General features: G+C 36.5%; 1 protein-coding gene across 9 annotated transcripts in view; it reads left to right on the top strand.

Annotated features, from left to right (window-relative positions):
* AKAP6 (A-kinase anchoring protein 6) overlaps positions 1-17,171 on the top strand; it is a 274,096-nt gene that overhangs the window by 231,180 nt on the left and 25,745 nt on the right. For all 9 annotated transcript variants that reach the window (XM_018082582.2, XM_018082580.2, XM_018082581.2 and 6 more), the window contains one exon: positions 13,019-13,234. In XM_018082582.2, coding sequence (XP_017938071.2) covers positions 13,019-13,234 — 216 coding nt within the window. The remainder of the gene's footprint in view (positions 1-13,018; positions 13,235-17,171) is intronic.

Genomic DNA, 17,171 nt, shown 5'->3' on the forward strand with positions numbered 1-17,171 from the left:
CTTACCTTGTAAACAGTGTAAGTTATCTGATGCTTGTAACTATTTCTAATGACTAGACCCATTCAGAAGTATGTGTTTTCATCTTCCACTAAATTTATGACTTGAGCATACTGGATGATGAAGTGTTATTTTTCAAAAAAGTATTTCTCAGCATCATCTCTTATTTCTCCAATTCCTAAAGCAATTCAGCTTTCTGATTAAGTAGTATTGCATTGGTAATTAATGGCAAATCAACTAATCAATGCACCTTATGATACTTTTTATTTGAACTGAAAAGTTTGCAGAAGAGTCGGCACTGTATGTCTTACAAAAAATTCAATTAAACACATCTCTATCAAATATAACATAAATGAGTCTGGGAGCATGTAAGATTATGGCCAAAATGAAATAAAAGTAAAGGTTTGAGTAAGGGTTTGGAGACTCAGAAATCGGGCATAAGTGCTGGTTATTCCTATAGGTGCCAGGAATTGCTTTCACTACTGCATTTTGGATACTTTACAGTTTTTGGAATGATGTTCCTGGCATTATTTACCCAAGTTTTGTTTGGATTAAATTTTAGCAAACAGAAAGGCATACAGTATTAAATCCTACAAAACCAGGTAGGATTCCAAAGTCAAACGTAGACTCATGCCTCTTACAAAGGTTTGAAGCAAATTCAGACTGAATTTTCATGGCCCATCAGCCCAAAGTAGCACTTCCGTGGACCACTGAAATGAGAAGCCACCTTTTTATAGTTAAGCAGGTCTACATATATTTTTTTGGCCCTAATACAATACATGGTTTTATAGCTCTAATTTGATTTTAATGTACTAAAATATCATTGTACAATACTATATATATAACCATACTTCTACACACAGAGTACTTGAATGCTTAATATGCTCAAATGTATCTAAAATTTTGATTTAATATACTCATTACTTACTGAAAAAAAGTTCAGTTTGTGTTTCAATAAGGTCTCCCTATTTAAGGCAACACTGATGTTACTTGCAGTTCCCATTTAGTACAAAATATCCCATCTGAGATAGGAGCTTTCATTCCATCATCCCATTTGGGCTGTAAATCCTAAACCATGTATTCTCTGAGTTTTTTACATTGTTGCTTACTTCTTGATTAATCAAAGCATCAAAATTATTCATAAACACTATCTGATTGTCTAAACCCATTTTGCCCCACAATTGCTCCCTTTGCTGGGGAAAATAAAGGAACACTGAAGAGCTCTGGACTAAAACTGGGATATGTGATGGAGGTTACTGCAGTAACAAAGAACTGAGTTTAGCAGAGTTCAGATATGGCAATTCACTGAAAGCTTTGGTGGAGAAGAGAATAAGCTAGTGGCTTTTTAGGCCACTAATTCATATTTTACTTACTTCCTAGCTCTATTTTATGTACTGTCCCCTTATTTCTGGTAGACAAAGATGAATGTCCCACAAACAGCATAGGTAGAGGCACACTAAAACAGACCAGCTACAGTGCAGAGATCTTCTCTGAGTTTCTTCTCTAGTAATTGGGGGAAAGAAAAGCACTTTTGGGATGCTAATGATCTGTCCTGTTTTATGCATCTAAAAACAAAAATAAAAATTTAGGTTATGGAGAAAAGGTACCTTACCTAGAATATCTGCTTCTAAATGATTAGTTCAGGCTCAATTCTCCATTAGCTCAGATGAATCCTACTCTAGGAATCCTCAGGAATTCATTAAGACCTGAGGGACTTAAGGATGAGACAACTGCAATTCCAGCTCAGAATGATTTAATGATAATATCTGTCATGTTCTCCTACACTAATTACAGGTTTATTTTTTTTTTCTAGAAAAGTTAAGCCCAAATTTCTCTCTCAACCCTCCTGAATGTGCAAGACGGTGCTCATTTGAACCAGTGCCACCTTGTTAACTGGAGCTAGTGGGGATGCAATTGAGCCCTTGTCCCTGTCTTTCTTACTGTAGTGGGATGGTTTATGTTTAATTCTCATGTCATGGGTAAGCTTGAAAGACTTGAGGTCTCCCTCAGGTTGAGTAACACAGAAGACACCATGGCTTACAGAGAAAGCTGTCCCAAACTGGCCATCCAAAGTAAAACTTGCAATTTCATAGTGACAAACGGCTAACAGTTCCTTTCCCAAGACTTTCATGTTGATGACATCTACAGACTGAACTATCTTTCCCCTCTCAGTCATGGCCTCTTGAAGACTCAGATCTGTAGAAGTGAAAAATGGCTGACTTGACTTCTTTTGAGAGAGCATTCTCAGATCCATCACTTATTTTCATTATCATTGAAGACTAATTGGTTTACTTCTTTTGATCCACCCAAATGACTCCTTGAAAATGCGACTGTTTATTGTTCTGCTATTGCCTTGAAGACCTAGTTACCGTAAAACCAGAATCATTCTATCAACATGGAAAAGGGAAATGAGAAGAAAGGAAAAGATGACAAAAGAAAAAGAGAAGGAAATATTTTCCCTAAATATATGTCAAGATTGACTTGCACCTATTTACAGTAAGGGTTGGCACTTTGGCTGGCCTCAAAGTTTTATTTCCTTTGTTACTGATAACATGTAGAAAAACTTTTACAGCGTGGACTGAAAATATAAGAGAGTTAACAGAAATTCACTGTACTGTCTCCATTAAGGTTCACTTTGTGCTACTGCATGTGATTAGACAATTTATTTGATTGTCTATAACTGCCCCTTTGGAGCCATAGCATTGCATTTTCAGGTGCAAATCTCTCCGATATTAGTGGATTATTGATTGAATAGTGTTCTCTGGAGCCATTAAATCCTACTGAAGAGGTTTTTCTTTAATTGGTGGATCATTGACCTAGCAGACTGTTGCCTAATTTTGGTTTTATACTGGATAGATTTCCCAAGTTTTGTCCTTGCATGTAAGTTAATAGATCACAGTCCCAATAGGGAGTATTATTATAGATTGTATTAGTACCTTTACTTACAATAAAAATAATATCATACTGCCAGGAAACCTATTGATTTTGGTAGAATTATTTGCAGAGTAAAGTGTAATTCAGTATGAGAAAGAATATGAGCATAAAATAACAAGTCTTCAGTACACATTCTGAAGTGTTTATTGCAATCCTTATCAGGTATATTATATATCACAAGTGTGACATGTCAGTCAGGAACGTGATTTTTAGACTAGCACCATATTATTAGAGACAGCAGAACATAGATAATGCTTGTTGCATAAAGTCAATGGGGAAAAAAACCCAAACCCTTGTGGATTCCTGTGTTTTGAAGGATGACTCCCTTACTGGTCTCTTAGGAAAGTGCTGTATTTCCTCACCTCAAAATAAAGCTGGAAGCTTGTCCTCTGATCTGATGGATTTGCTGAGCATTTCGCACAGCACTGTCATTCTTAGTGAACCATCTCTCCCTTTATTGCACTGATGCTTATTTTCATGTTTTAGGCACAGTAAGAGCAACTTAATAATGTTCTCTAGTCTAAGCATTATGAAGGAAAGAATGCCTCTTTTTTGGACTCTTTCATCCTGTCTTCTCTTTTTACCCCAATCCTGTTATCCAGGCAGTGGAAGAATAGCAGTTGAAGGTGCAATACTATGAGTACCTCTGAGTGTCTAAGATCATCATAGACAGTCACCTCACCCAGATATTTGGCTTTTGACAATGCTTAGCTTTTTGATTGCCATTCACAGTTCATCTTGACCACATCACCTACTTCTGTCCTCCCTTCTAATTCAAGCCTTCTCACTGCCCTGGGACTAAACTGTGGATGTCAAAGTAGTATCTAATTTGTACAAGATGCAAGCTAATATTAATTTAAAATTTAACATATTTAAACAATCACAGAATCGTTAAGGTTGGAAAAGACCTCCAAGATCATTGAGTCCAACCTTTGACCAAACACCACCATGCCAACTAAACCTAAGGCACTAAATGCCTTTCAGGTGGTTGTAAAGAGCAATAAGGTCTCCCCTGAACCTCCTTTTCTCCAGGCTAGACAATCCCAGCTCCCTCAACTTCTTCTCATATGACTTACTCTCCAGACCCTTCACCAGATTTGTTGCCCTTCTCTGGACATGCTCCAGCACCTCAATGTCTTTCTTGAAATGAGAGGACTAGAATCAAACATGCTATTGAGGTGCGGCCTCATCAGTGCCAAGTACAGAGGGACAATCACTTCCCTAGTCAATGTGATCACTTGCCTAAAACATACTAACCAAGTTAGATACTGAGGAAGGCTACCCTACATCTGGTATGGGTGAACCTACCTCATCACAGTGCTGCCAGGATGTGGTTGATTCTGCTGCAAGTAGCCTTTCTTGTTGGGGACTTTTAATTTTGTCTTGAGCTGAAACCAAAAAATGTGTGTTTCTGTGTATATTTATGCTTAAGATATGGCAAAAGAATCAACAAAATGTTTTTATATTTTAGCATATATCCATTCTGAGGATGCATTGCTCTTTGGAAATAAGATGAAGAACACTATTTCTAGAAAAGCCTGTTTGTTGTCGTTGTGCATATACAGACACACATAAAAACATCACAGTATATTTTCCTGTGTTTATCCCAGTGCAGCTCAAGCTGTACATTTTTGAGTCCAGGCTAAGTTTACTTCGCTGACACAAGAAAATAGCCAAAGGAAATATCTTTTTCCTTTCTCATTACATGTTTTTGTTTTCCTTTTCCTGTCCTGAAGTCTCCAAAAAATTAGTCTAATTTATTTTATGTTCTCTGCTTTCCCATAAATAAGGTAATGCCAATGCACTGCAGGATTTTTTTCTGTTATTCAGAATAGAGTACATTCTCACTACATTTTGGAATATACCAGGCTCATTGCACAGAAACAGCAAAAATACATGTCTACCACCTGTGAAGGAAGTAGATTAAGAAAGGAAGTAAGTACAATATTAACATCTGAACCTCAGCTTGAGAGTTACAGGTGTTGATGTGCACCCATGCAAGGAAGTTTTTCCTTTAAAGCCTTATATAACTCTGAGATACGAAACAAAGTTTTAACAGTTTGAACTATTCATTAAAGATGGCTGAAACTCTGATACCTAATGTTTTTAGGTGATTGGAGGGGGTTTCTTGGCATCTAATATGCTGAGAAACATCTTGATTTCTTTTAGGCTGTAATTCTAAGTGAATTCCAATGACTGTAACTGAAGTTGAGCCTAAATTATTCCTTACTTGATTTTTAAAACTCTACCCAGTGTGAGGATCTTGCAAAAATTTTTAGTTTGTAATTTCCAGTACAGAAAAGAGAATGTTTGAGTAGTGCGGTTCAGGATTCATTACAAAAGCAAAACATAGCACTGATATTTATCCTACCTGTCTGATGCTTATTCTACTTTTATCTTAGCATTTTCTGGGGGCAAAAAAAGAAACCCTAGCAAATTGTGGCACTTCCTGTAATATTTGTCCTTTGAATCTTTTTTGCGGGAAAGAGAATTTCTCGAATTAAATGAGAAGACATGAACCAAAGGCCTTTATAAACACAAATAGTGCTAGACTAGAAAAATGGATCCTCCTGCCATCCCCTCTGGCTCCTCTATCTGAATGACTTGGCTTATCTCCTAGAACCAAGTTAACCCCAACTTTGAAGTGTGTAGTAAATAGCTCTAAAATATTTCAGTGTGAAAATTAAGCTAATTAATTCCCTGTAAGAAACACAAGAAAAACAAGGCTTGGAAAAACTATGTTGTATTTTAGTAGGGAAGATTCATTTTCATTCATTTCATTCAACACCATTTTTCTTTTATTTTTAAAAGTTACCTTCCTGTAATTGCACACTAGTTTAGAGTTAAGATAGGTGCATCTTAACAATAATGGGCACTTTTTTAGCAGATTATTGCCAAAAGTGCATTCTTTATTCCAGGGAGACACTGTAATAGATACCAGCACTTTTGTAATGATACAAGCAATCTGTAAGCTATTATAGTGTCGTTTATAGTAACTTAATCTTCATATTGTTTTATACGTCTGGAATTTTAATAGTGTTTTTAATTTAAGGAGGGGAGCATATTACATATTACTAGTTACATGGGAGTATGAGCTAAATAACAGACCATTGAATGGTATTCGTACAAACAAATATTTTGAAGTACTTAAATGAGCATAAAGAATAGAACAAAGATGTTAAAGAATGTTGTACAGATATAATAGTAGCTTTTATGGATGAGTCCAGAAGCATCTAGTCTGAATTTTTACTGGTTTTAATGTATATATTTTACTTCTAGAGAAAAATGGGAAAGAACACAGAGACTTTTAGAATACTATTTAAAAGTAAATATTTTATTTAAAAGAAACATATTTACCTAATTAATACATGTATTTCCATTATTTATTTCCAATAAACACAAATCCCCATGTAACTTTAACTAATGAAATGAATGAATTAATATAAGAACTTTATTATATGTAAAGTGTAAACTCTAAACTACATTCTTGAAGCCAGTGCAAAAATGAAGTCTTTTTTCCCGTAAGTTCATTGCCATTTTTAAAATATATAGAAACAGGTGCAGTTCTCTTGTAAGAGAAATATCGTAACACTTCACTAAGTAGTGAGTTACAGAGAGATATGATCAGCGTAACAATTTAGTAGTTGTAATACTATAAAAGGTAGGGTTTTTAAATTAAGAGAACCAGTTCGCTGTTTTGAAAGAGGTAATATTCTACTTCAAACTGTCATTCTGTATTTCTGACTTGCAATTAAATGATATTTCTAAAATGTCAGTCCCAGATTCTGTTGTGACCGTCATCATAATAAAATATGACAGGAAAGATATTATATCAATACTTTTTCCATAATTAGCATTAAAGATCTCTCAAGGGTTAAGTACAAAGGGTTTTCGCTGAATAGTCTGCAAGCTTTGTGCCTTTAAAATCTTTTAATATAGCCAAGACTGGTGACAACCAGGAGATAGATCTATGAACAAACCCATTTTGAGAGAATAGTTTTGTGGTGTGTGATGTATGGTACGCAAATGAGCTTATTAGGACTCTCATCTATTTTATTATTGGTGCCCAATTTAATAGAGGCATTTAAAAAACAATATTTCTGCCTGACTCCTTGAAATGAAGAAGATACATTGATATAATTGAGAGCAAATGATTGCATGTTGTGCCATTTAATCATGTCATTTTTCAATTGCTGTTTTTTGCACTTCACTGCATACTTATAGAATATTTAGCTTCAATATAGATTAAGTCCCACAGTATGCAACTGAGTAGAGATCCCATATTGGGTGACATATTCTTTTAACCTTGAAATCAGCAAAAGCACACAGGTTTGGCAGTATTTTTCTATCTGATGACAAGTAATCATTAATTTTCTATCTTTGTCATTTAGCTCTTTTATTTTAAAGAATTACTTTCTTACTAATATTTTTTGAGAAATTACTGGCTTTCTTTTTCATTCAGAAACAGAAATTCTTCTTTTCACTGTATGTCCTGTAAGAATGGAATCTGAAATACAGGGATGCATCAGCCTGACAAGAGAAGTTCTAACAGGCATTGCCATTTCACAGAAAACATTGAAAACTACATTTTACCCAACCTTTTTGAGTATTGTTTCCAGTTTTCCCTTTACTGATGTATTAGTTCTGGTAGCCATGATACTTAAAAGTTTTACATTCTCACTTTTGAAAACTGAACTGCTGCCCTAGCCAGAAATTGGGCATAAAAAAGGGAAAAAAAATTAAGAGTTGTAGTTTGATTGATACTCAGAAGGGTGGCTTCCATTCTCAGATTTTGCCTTGATTTTTCTGTAAGGTCGTGGTACTAAATAACATCAGTTCCATCTTCCATCGAGGAACAACTAAGTACAGTTCAAAGCGTATCATTGTCTTCCTCTCATACCCAAATACTGCAACAAGGAGAAAGAGTAAGCTTTTAGACCAAGGTTAGACAGAAGCTTCCTCTTGGATCTGGTCATTACAGATTTATCTGCAGTTGAGCTTCTTTTGTTTTCCTAAAACCAGCCAGTACTGCCCATGCATAAAGAGAAACAAAAGGTAAGCCCAGAAATGTCTCAGTATACTTTGGCATTTCTTCTGGACCTGAAAGCACAAAGGAAATCCATTTGTGTTGTTACCATTTGTCATCATTCAACTATTTTCAAAGCTCTGGGTATCTGTGCATGGATGGGGTGCATCAGGCAAAGCATCATCAGCCAGTTGAGGAAGGTGATTGTCCTGCTCTGTTCTGCACTGGTGCGGCCTCACTTTGAATATTTTGTGCAGTTTTGGGCACTGCAATATAAGAAAGATATTAAGCTATTAGAGAGTGTCCAAAGTGGGCAACGAAGAGGGTGAAGGGCTTTGAGGGGAAGCCGTGTAAGGAGTGGCTGAGGTCCCTTGGTCTGTTCAGCCTGGAGAAGAGGAGACTGAGGGGAGACCTAATCCCAGTCTGCAACTTCCTCCTCAGAGGAAGAGGAGGGGCAGGCACTGATCTCCTCTCTGGTGACCTCTGGTGACAGAACTCGAGAGAATGGCCTGAAGTTGTGTCAGAGGAGGTTTAGGTTGGATATTAGAAAAAGGCTCTTCACCCAGAGGGTGGCTGGGCACTGGAATGGGCTCCCCAGGAAAGTGGTCACAGCACCAAGCCTGACAGAGTTCAAGAAGCGTTTGGATGATACTGTCAGGCACATAGTGTGACTCTTGGGGATGGTACAGTGAGGGGCCAAGAGCTGGACTCAATGATCCTTGTGGGTCCCTTCCAACTTAGCTTATTCTGTGATTCTGTGATTCTGTTTATTATTCCCAATTGTAGAGTGAAAGCAAGAAACTGCAGATCCTATAAAAATGAGTTCTCCAAACAATATGTAATAAATAAGGCTACAAAACCCCACATCTCAACATGTTATGTGGTGAAGATGTGGATCATGTGGATTTAAGGGAACTAATTTTAGACTGACTTTTAAACTATTTTTAAGCACAAATAGTCTCATGCAATATAGTGAGAATCTTAGTACACTTAAATAGTTAATGTTAAACACCTGCTCAAGATCCTTGATGCTTCAGTGGCCAACTCATCTTCCATGTTGTGTGAGAAAGCAGACTTACCATAAATCTTCAGCTGTGCAGAGCAGGCAGTGCAGCACAACTCAGGCACTGATATGATGCAGGAAGGCTGAGGGATGGAGGCAGATTGGAACTTGAGGCGATCTAATATTCCTCAACTTCCCACCTTCCTTTGCCTCTCGTATGCTCTGGCACTGCCTAAAGCTGCAGACATGTTTCTGTCATATGCCATTCACTTAGGAGTCACGCAGCTATGCCAAGCACTTTCTGTTCAGATCATGGCCACTTCCATTCCCATAGATAGTGCCATTAGCCTATGGCTTTGAAAGCATGTTTGATGTCATTTGACCCAGCAGGGGCTTTTCCAGATGATTTAAGGCATGGTATTAACAAGCTGCAAAAGTAGTTTCAGCTAGCCCTTTTTAGCTATGTGGATGATAACTTCAAAGCACTGAAAATAGGAGTAAGCAGAGGGAAGAAAAATCTTCCAAGATTCTAGCAGCATGGACAGGAATCCTCTGTATGGGAAGCCATGACCATAATAACATTATAATGACTAACACCTCAATGTTATCAGAGTGTCTGTTGTGAAGCAAATGACTCAGACACAAAGTCAAGTTCATACACAGCATCTGCAGTTACTGTGTATACTCTTAGCCTGCAGCAAAAAAGCCAAATACATTTATTTAAGTCTCACTGCAAATGGTTTAAGTGAATGTTTCTCTCACATTTGCAAAGACTTGGATTGTGTTTACATTTACCACAGCTCAGTGGACACATGATAGTATGAGGAAACACAACTGAAAGTGTCTGATCTCTTAATCTATTTTTCAGCAAATCTTTTGAGCACACAGGAAACTGAGTGAGCCTAAGAGATGCTCCTAAGTTTACTGTTAGATCATTACCAGATTTTCTGAACCTTCAAGTGCCCAGTAGCTTACTATAGCAGCAGCTGTGGACAATGTAGAATGTACCTTGCAAATAATTAAAGTAACTGGAAGTCCTGGAAGCATACTTTGCACGTGCAATTGCCATATTGACAGGTTTATATACAAGCATGCCATTTTAACAACAGCAAAACATGGATGGATATACCATGATATACTGTGATATATCATGTCATAGGATATAGGCAATTATTGTGTTGCTTTAGGACACTGAACACAAGACCCTAATACTGCTTAAATTCATTATTGCTAGTGCTATTATATAGGTCTTAAAGATATCTTTACATGATTAAGTTCTCTAGCTTTTAAAGTATTGTTGCTATAACCAACTCTTTCACCACACTGTTAGATACAAGCACTTTGTTCTTCTCCTGTTTAATATTAACCATAATATCATGTAATAAAATTGAAACAAAAGTGCCATAGGCCTAATTGTACTGTCACAGCCATGTAAATCAGAAATAGCTTCAGTAAAGCTACTGTTATTACAGTGGTGTAAAATTGATATAAATTAGAAATTACTTGGATACCGTAGCTCTGCTTTCAGATAACACTTTTAAAGGCCTCACTTAAACTCCCGTATAAGTGCAATTATGAGTGCAATTCTCCTTACCTCATCATATTAAATGGCATTGTATCAAAAAAGAACAATATTTGTAAGGGATGACTTAATCAGTTAGATCAACGCAAGTTAATATTTTAGGGCCAGATTCTGAGCTGTATTGACTTCTATGAAGTTAATGCAGACCTAAATAACATACCATCACTTCCAAAAAACTGAATTGCCTAGCTGTTATAAAATGTAAAATAAGAACCCTGACTTTAGGTAGATTTTTTGGTTTGGTTTTGTTTGGATTTCTTCTGATGTGACATTAGACTAATGAACAGCATTAAAAAGGAAATGTGCCAGACATGGTGGTTACATCAAGAACTATGAAGGAAAGTAGCAATGAACTCTAGGAAAATAAATAAGGGCAAGTTCAGGAAACGTTAGTGAAAATGCAGCTCTGGTATAAATTGAATAATAAAATTCCTGGTCATATTTTGTCATAAATAGAGGTTTGGGAATTCGTCATTCACATTATTTAAAATTCAGAAATATTAAAGATACAGGGTTCTCTTATTATAGAAGTAATAGACTTCTAGCTATTATAGAGTTAGGGTAATTTAAATAGCTATAGAATGCATTATATCAGTAAGTGGAACATCTGTATGAAATGTCCACCTGCTAATATACTACTCAGTTTACTTTACAATCAAATGTACTTAATCATTTTAAGATGTCTTCTAATGAAGGCTTATCGGGAATAATGCTTTGAACAGAAATACTTTTAGGAATTAAAACTTCTGCTTTAAATGAGATTTCATTGCCTTGTTTACCCTTGTTGATTAATAAGCAATCTGTTAACTGTTAGGATGGCCCAGTTGTGCCAGTGAAAATAGACTAGTAATTCAGCTATGTTTGTGGGCATAATCATCATTTCTCTTGAAGGCTTTAAAAAAAAAAATTCTTTTGCACACTATCCGTAGGCAAAGAAAAGGCATATGTTTTTATATGTGCATACCACTGTTTTTCTTCAGACTTGCAGCTTAATATTATTGATCAAACACAGCAGCAAAATACTCCTTTGAGTTACAACATTTCTAAGTATAAATTCCATTTTCTAAAGAAACAGTGACATGAAAATCTGGAACTAGAATTCGCTTTCTATAGAATGTTGTTTTGCTAATAAAATTCAGGAAGGTAGATCCTGATTTTTTATCAGTTAATGCTTGTGAACAGCTTTGAGAGATGTAGTGGCTTTTTTCGTTTGCTTATTATCATTAACTGGAAGTTTAAAGGCAAACACTCTGCCTTCAGAAAAGATGATAGTTCAGATTTTCTCATGGGGTCATGCACTTTCATCTGTGGCATCCCACAGAGGGAAACAGATGTTGGCAAGTTACAATTTAAATTATCTGGAAAGCTCCCACGTGTAGAGCACAGTCCTGTTAAATTCAGGAGTAGCACAACCCTTTGATAATAGTTGAATACTGGAGTCATGCAATGCTATAAAAGTATAGGGTCTCAGAAACTGGGCTGAAGCCATAATCCTTGGATGCATTTGTGCCTTCTATACCCCAACTTCATAGATTTTGTTATTAAAATACATTATGAGAGAATAAAATTGTGATTTGATGTTGAATGACATTGGAATATAGTCATGGATAAAACCATGCTTGAAAGTACCCCATGCTATTAACTGCTTTCGGGTAGTACATCTCTCTCTAGTTCTGTCTGCCGTGTAGGATGCATAATTTTTACTACTGTTCAATAAGATTCTCAGTGAGGTTTCTTGGGTTTCTGGAGTAGAACCAACAGATCCTGGCTCACATCGTTTCAATATTAGGACTTAGTGATTGTCTCCTATCAACCAGCTTATGTCAAACTGCATTCTCAGTAGCACTGGAATCAGTATGATGAAATAAATACAGTGAATTACTCATCTTCAAGGATGATACAGTTATCACAGTATTCCTATATTTACCCAAATATGAAACTACTCTGGAAATATGTTATGATAACAAAAAACATCTGTAAAAAATTCTATACTGAATTTTCTGCTTTCTTAATGTTTCTCCTGTGACAGGCTGTATAGGACCCATAATTTCTATTGTTTTTTTTTTTCTAAAAATACACATATTCACATTGCATGACTATGATTTTTTACTCTGTAGAATTTCTGAAGTTGGTTACTGTCAAGGTAACTCATTTCAGATGTGTCCCAATTGAATGAAAAAGAAATTAAGAATAAACCAGTTTACATCATTAAACCTTCAGCATTATTGAGACAGTTAGTTATATATGGCATTTGTTTGAAGAAGACTGAACATAACGTTACGCCTTCTGTGCTATTAAGACTGTATTTATCTGAAAATAAAACACTAAGCTTTGACACTAAAGTATGGGAATTTATGGAAGAGCTGAAAAAAGTATTGTAAGACAGAGATTGGGCACCATTAAATATCAGATAATACTTAATGTTTCAATTTGCAGAGAATTCCACACTGACATCTGTTGTTTGTCTATCCTGCAGTCTTTATGCTGTGAGATCAAACAGAGACGTCGTGGGGTAGCCTCTGTGCTGCGATTATGCCAGCACCTCTTGGATGATCAGGAGACCTGCAACCTAAATGCAGATCACCAGTCCATGCAGTTGATAATTGTAAACCTCGAGAGAAGGTGGGAAGCTATTGTTATGCAAGCTGTCCAGTGGCAAACAAGGCTACAGAAGCGATTAGAAAAAGACTCGGTGAGTAATGCTTGCTTTAAAAGTGCAGTGTTTCATTCTTCGTGAGAGGCACTTTTTCAGCACAAGACAAACACATCCATTTCCAAGCATTTTCTTCTGACTGAAGATGCCATTCCTAGTCTTTACTGCCAACAAGTGAATCTTCAGTTTTTCACAAAGCATTGTATTCTATGGACAAAATTGATTAGTAATATAAACTCACAATATACATAATCTATTTGCTGGATATTTAATCTCATCATGTCTGATCCCATCAAGCAATAAAAACAATCTTCTCTTGGTGCTATGTTGCTCAGGACCTAACAGAACTGGGCCCAGGTAAAATTTTACTGATTGAAAATATATTTTAGAAAAAGTATTTCCTGTGTAGCTAAGACTGGTTTTAATTAACATCCCAGCAGTAGATGTGCATTTCACATAGAATGCCATGGGTATGTGATTAATATACAATCCTGTGTTATTTGAATATAAGTAAAATGCAATAATTTGCTTTTATCTCGGGGAAATGATTCCTAAGAGGCAAAATAGCACTCTGTTTAAACCATCCATTAAGTGGCATGAATTAGATTGGTTTTCTACCGCATAAAACTATATTACAAAGCAGGAGGAACAAAATAATCCCTACTCTAACACCATGGACTGTAATGGATGAATTGGCTCAGCGTGTTTTGTGCTACTATCATACTGCTGAAGTCTGTATACTGCAGCTACATTGACAGCAATGATAATCCTATGTAGTTCATATAGTGAAGAGCCTTGATGAGATTTGAGAAGAAGTGACATAATTTTTTAGGTTTATACCAAGCAGAGCAAAGGAAAAAATGCTTGACACTTACATCCTTCCTAATAGTTATCTGACTAATTGTGAAATACTACTTTTGACTTCCTTTTTGTTAAAGTTCCTTTAAAAAAATAAGAGAAGCTGTAATTCTCTGGTTCAGTTATGGTACTGTAGTATGAAGATATATAAGGCATTGTTCAGAAACACTAGCAGTTCCTGGGTGTAAATACTATTAATCTAAAGGGGCCAAGAAATGGTGAGTTAGCTAGGAGAATGCTTGCCTGCCTTTATCAAAAGTTATAACATAGAAGTGGTCCTCTATCCATTTGATTTATCGGCTGTTTTGCTTTAGGTATTGAGATAGAAGTGGGGCTTAATGAAGGAAGAGGTGTGAATAGACTATCAGGACAAGTCAAAAGGGGCATGTCTCTGTATGAGTCAACATGGAAGGGAGACATCACTGAAAAGCAGATGTAGTGCCAACATTGGTTTTATAAGCATAGGATTAGTCAACTGACAATATAAAAAGTGTAGATAATTGAGGAGAGTCAGTTATGCCATCAAAAATTTGACCTGGTTGGAAGTAGTGTAAAAATGATGAAGCTACATGCAAGTGTACAAGGGTATAGAGAAATCATTAATTTTCTGCCTTTCCTTATACATCTGTGTGCAGACAGGCAAGTGTTGACTGAAGAGGAATGCCATTGGAAACAACCAAAATCATCTAAGGGCTTGCACTATATGACCTGTAGAAAAATGTCAAATCTTAGTGATGCTAAGATTTCTCTCAAAGAGCTAGTAAAAGCTGTATATGTCACAGCTGATGCAGATTACCAGACAGAGAACAGTCATACTGAAAAAGCATGAAGAAAAGAAATCTGGGGAGAGAAAAGCAAGAATTCCATTTTGTTTGTGCTTAGTTTATGTTAGTGGACACTAAGAAGAGTGGGGTTAGATGAAAGGAGTTTGTTTGAGCCCTCTGTCCATAGATGGGAACTGCAGTATATTATCATTTAAAAAGGGGAAATGGAATGTATATTATCATCTAAAATGGAGAAAGCGAAGCAGGTAAGGTAAAAGGCTGTTCGAGTCTAGTGAAAAACAGAAGATGAATGAAAAACAATTAACAAAAAAAACCTTAGAGGGTGGAAGCAAGAACAGGTAGCCCCTGAGGTGTACATAGAAATTGTCTGAGCATTAAATGTGGCCAGGGACATGGGGGGCCACAAAGAAAAGCTTCTATAGGTACATTTGTGATAAAAGAAAGGCTGGGGAAAATTTAGTCCCTCTCCAGAAGGAAATGAGACACCTGAGTACTTGGGACATGGAGAAGGTTGAGGTACTCAACGACTATTTTGACTTAGTCAACACTGACAAGTGTTCCAGCCACATTGCTCTAGATACAGAAGTCAAAAGCAGAGACTGGGAGAATGAGAACCTTGTACTGTAGAAGAAGATTAGATTCAAGGCCATCTAAGGCACTTGAAAGTACACAAGTCCATGGGATCTGCTGAGATGCATCTGGGGGTCTTCAGGGAACTGGCAGATGTAGTGGCTAAGCCACTATTCATCATATTTGAGAAATTGTGGCAGTCCAGTGAAGTTCCTCCTGACAGAAAAAGGAGAAACAGAACCTCCATTTTTATAAAGGGAAAAAAGAAGACCTGGGGAAATATAGGCTAGTCAGTGTTATCTCTGTGCCTGGCAAGATCATGGAGCAGATCCTCCTGGAAACATCTTTGTCAGTGATGTGGACAGGGGAACTGAGTGCACCCTCAGCAAGTTTGCCAGTGACATTAAGCTGTATGGTGCAGTTGACATGCTATAGAGAAGGGCTGTCATCCAGAGGGACCTTGACAGGCTTGATAGGTGGGTCTTTGTGAACCTCATGAAATCCAAAAGGGTCAAATGCAAGGTCCTGCAGGTGGGTTGGGGCAATCCGAAACACAAATACAGGCTGGGCAGAGAGGGTTGAGAGCAGCCCTGAGTAGAGGGATAAAGATAGATAAAAAATAATCTAGAGAGCAAAAAAATCAAAGGAATTAATTTGTTGAGAGTCTATTCAAGTGGAGTCAAAAGTAAAACAAAGCTGGTAAAACAAAGATTGTGAGAAAATGTTAGAAAAATTTTAGTGGAATTAAAAGAAAAAACAGAATTACTGAGGATCCAGAGCTTTAGAGAAAATGTGGGTAGGAGTTTTAGACAATACATTACATTTAAATCAGAGGAAAGTCAAGAAATGAAAGAAGAAAAATGCCATCTCAAAAACTGCAGAGAGTTTTGACGGTAATGAGTCTGAGAGAGCAAGCAATGTGAACAGAAGTAAGAGAACTCATTAATTAAATAGGTTGGGCAAGTGAATGGGTTAGAAGATAAATATGAGACAGGAATAGAAAAGATTGATAAAGAAAGAAAATATAGTAGGAAACATTTTTTATTCTCTTGAGAAACACTGGTGATATTTTTATGGTAGTTCCATTTTTGGTATATTTTTAGTCATATTACTAATTTATTGCAGCAATAGCTCTAGTAAACTTGGAAAGTGTTACACAAAATGTTTAATGATCTGACCAGCAGTTGAAAAACCCATTGAATTTTGGAGCTTCAGAAATAAGTGTGTGCAGTATTACCAACAAAGAAACAAAAAGTAGCTATCAGAATCCTGAATTTTATTTATTAGAGTCTGAGTATCTGTTGGGTAAGCAATCTGTTGGGTCTGTAAGAGCCCAAGAGAGATTGGACTAGGTTCCAACTGTGTAAAGTACCAAAAGATGAGGGACTGCCTTTTTAATCTGCAAAACATCATTTTGTTGTAGTAAATATATATCTTCTATTTGACTAGGAACAGAAAGAAGTTGCATTTGTGAGATATCTTAGAAAGTGCAGAACAAAGATCCAAGTTACTGTAGTGAAATCCTATTATCCTCTTTTGCATGGGGACACCTGCTGTGTGGAAAGCAGTTTACTAGTTGTACTTGCAGTTACTGTAAATAAACTGTTATGAGCTAATTAGAGCTTGGAATTTCACTGGCCGGGTGTGTATCATTCTTTCTGCTGAGAAGTAGCAGCCATTTAGAGATATCATGATGCTCATCTAATTTTCATTGTGGGCTGTTTTGTTTCGGAACCTCTCATCCTAGGCTGCTTTATAACACT

The sequence above is a fragment of the Manacus vitellinus genome, unplaced genomic scaffold, assembly GCF_001715985.3.
Source record: "Manacus vitellinus isolate BGI_N305 unplaced genomic scaffold, ASM171598v3 scaffold_6_pilon, whole genome shotgun sequence".
NCBI classification, from domain to species: Eukaryota; Metazoa; Chordata; class Aves; order Passeriformes; family Pipridae; genus Manacus; species Manacus vitellinus.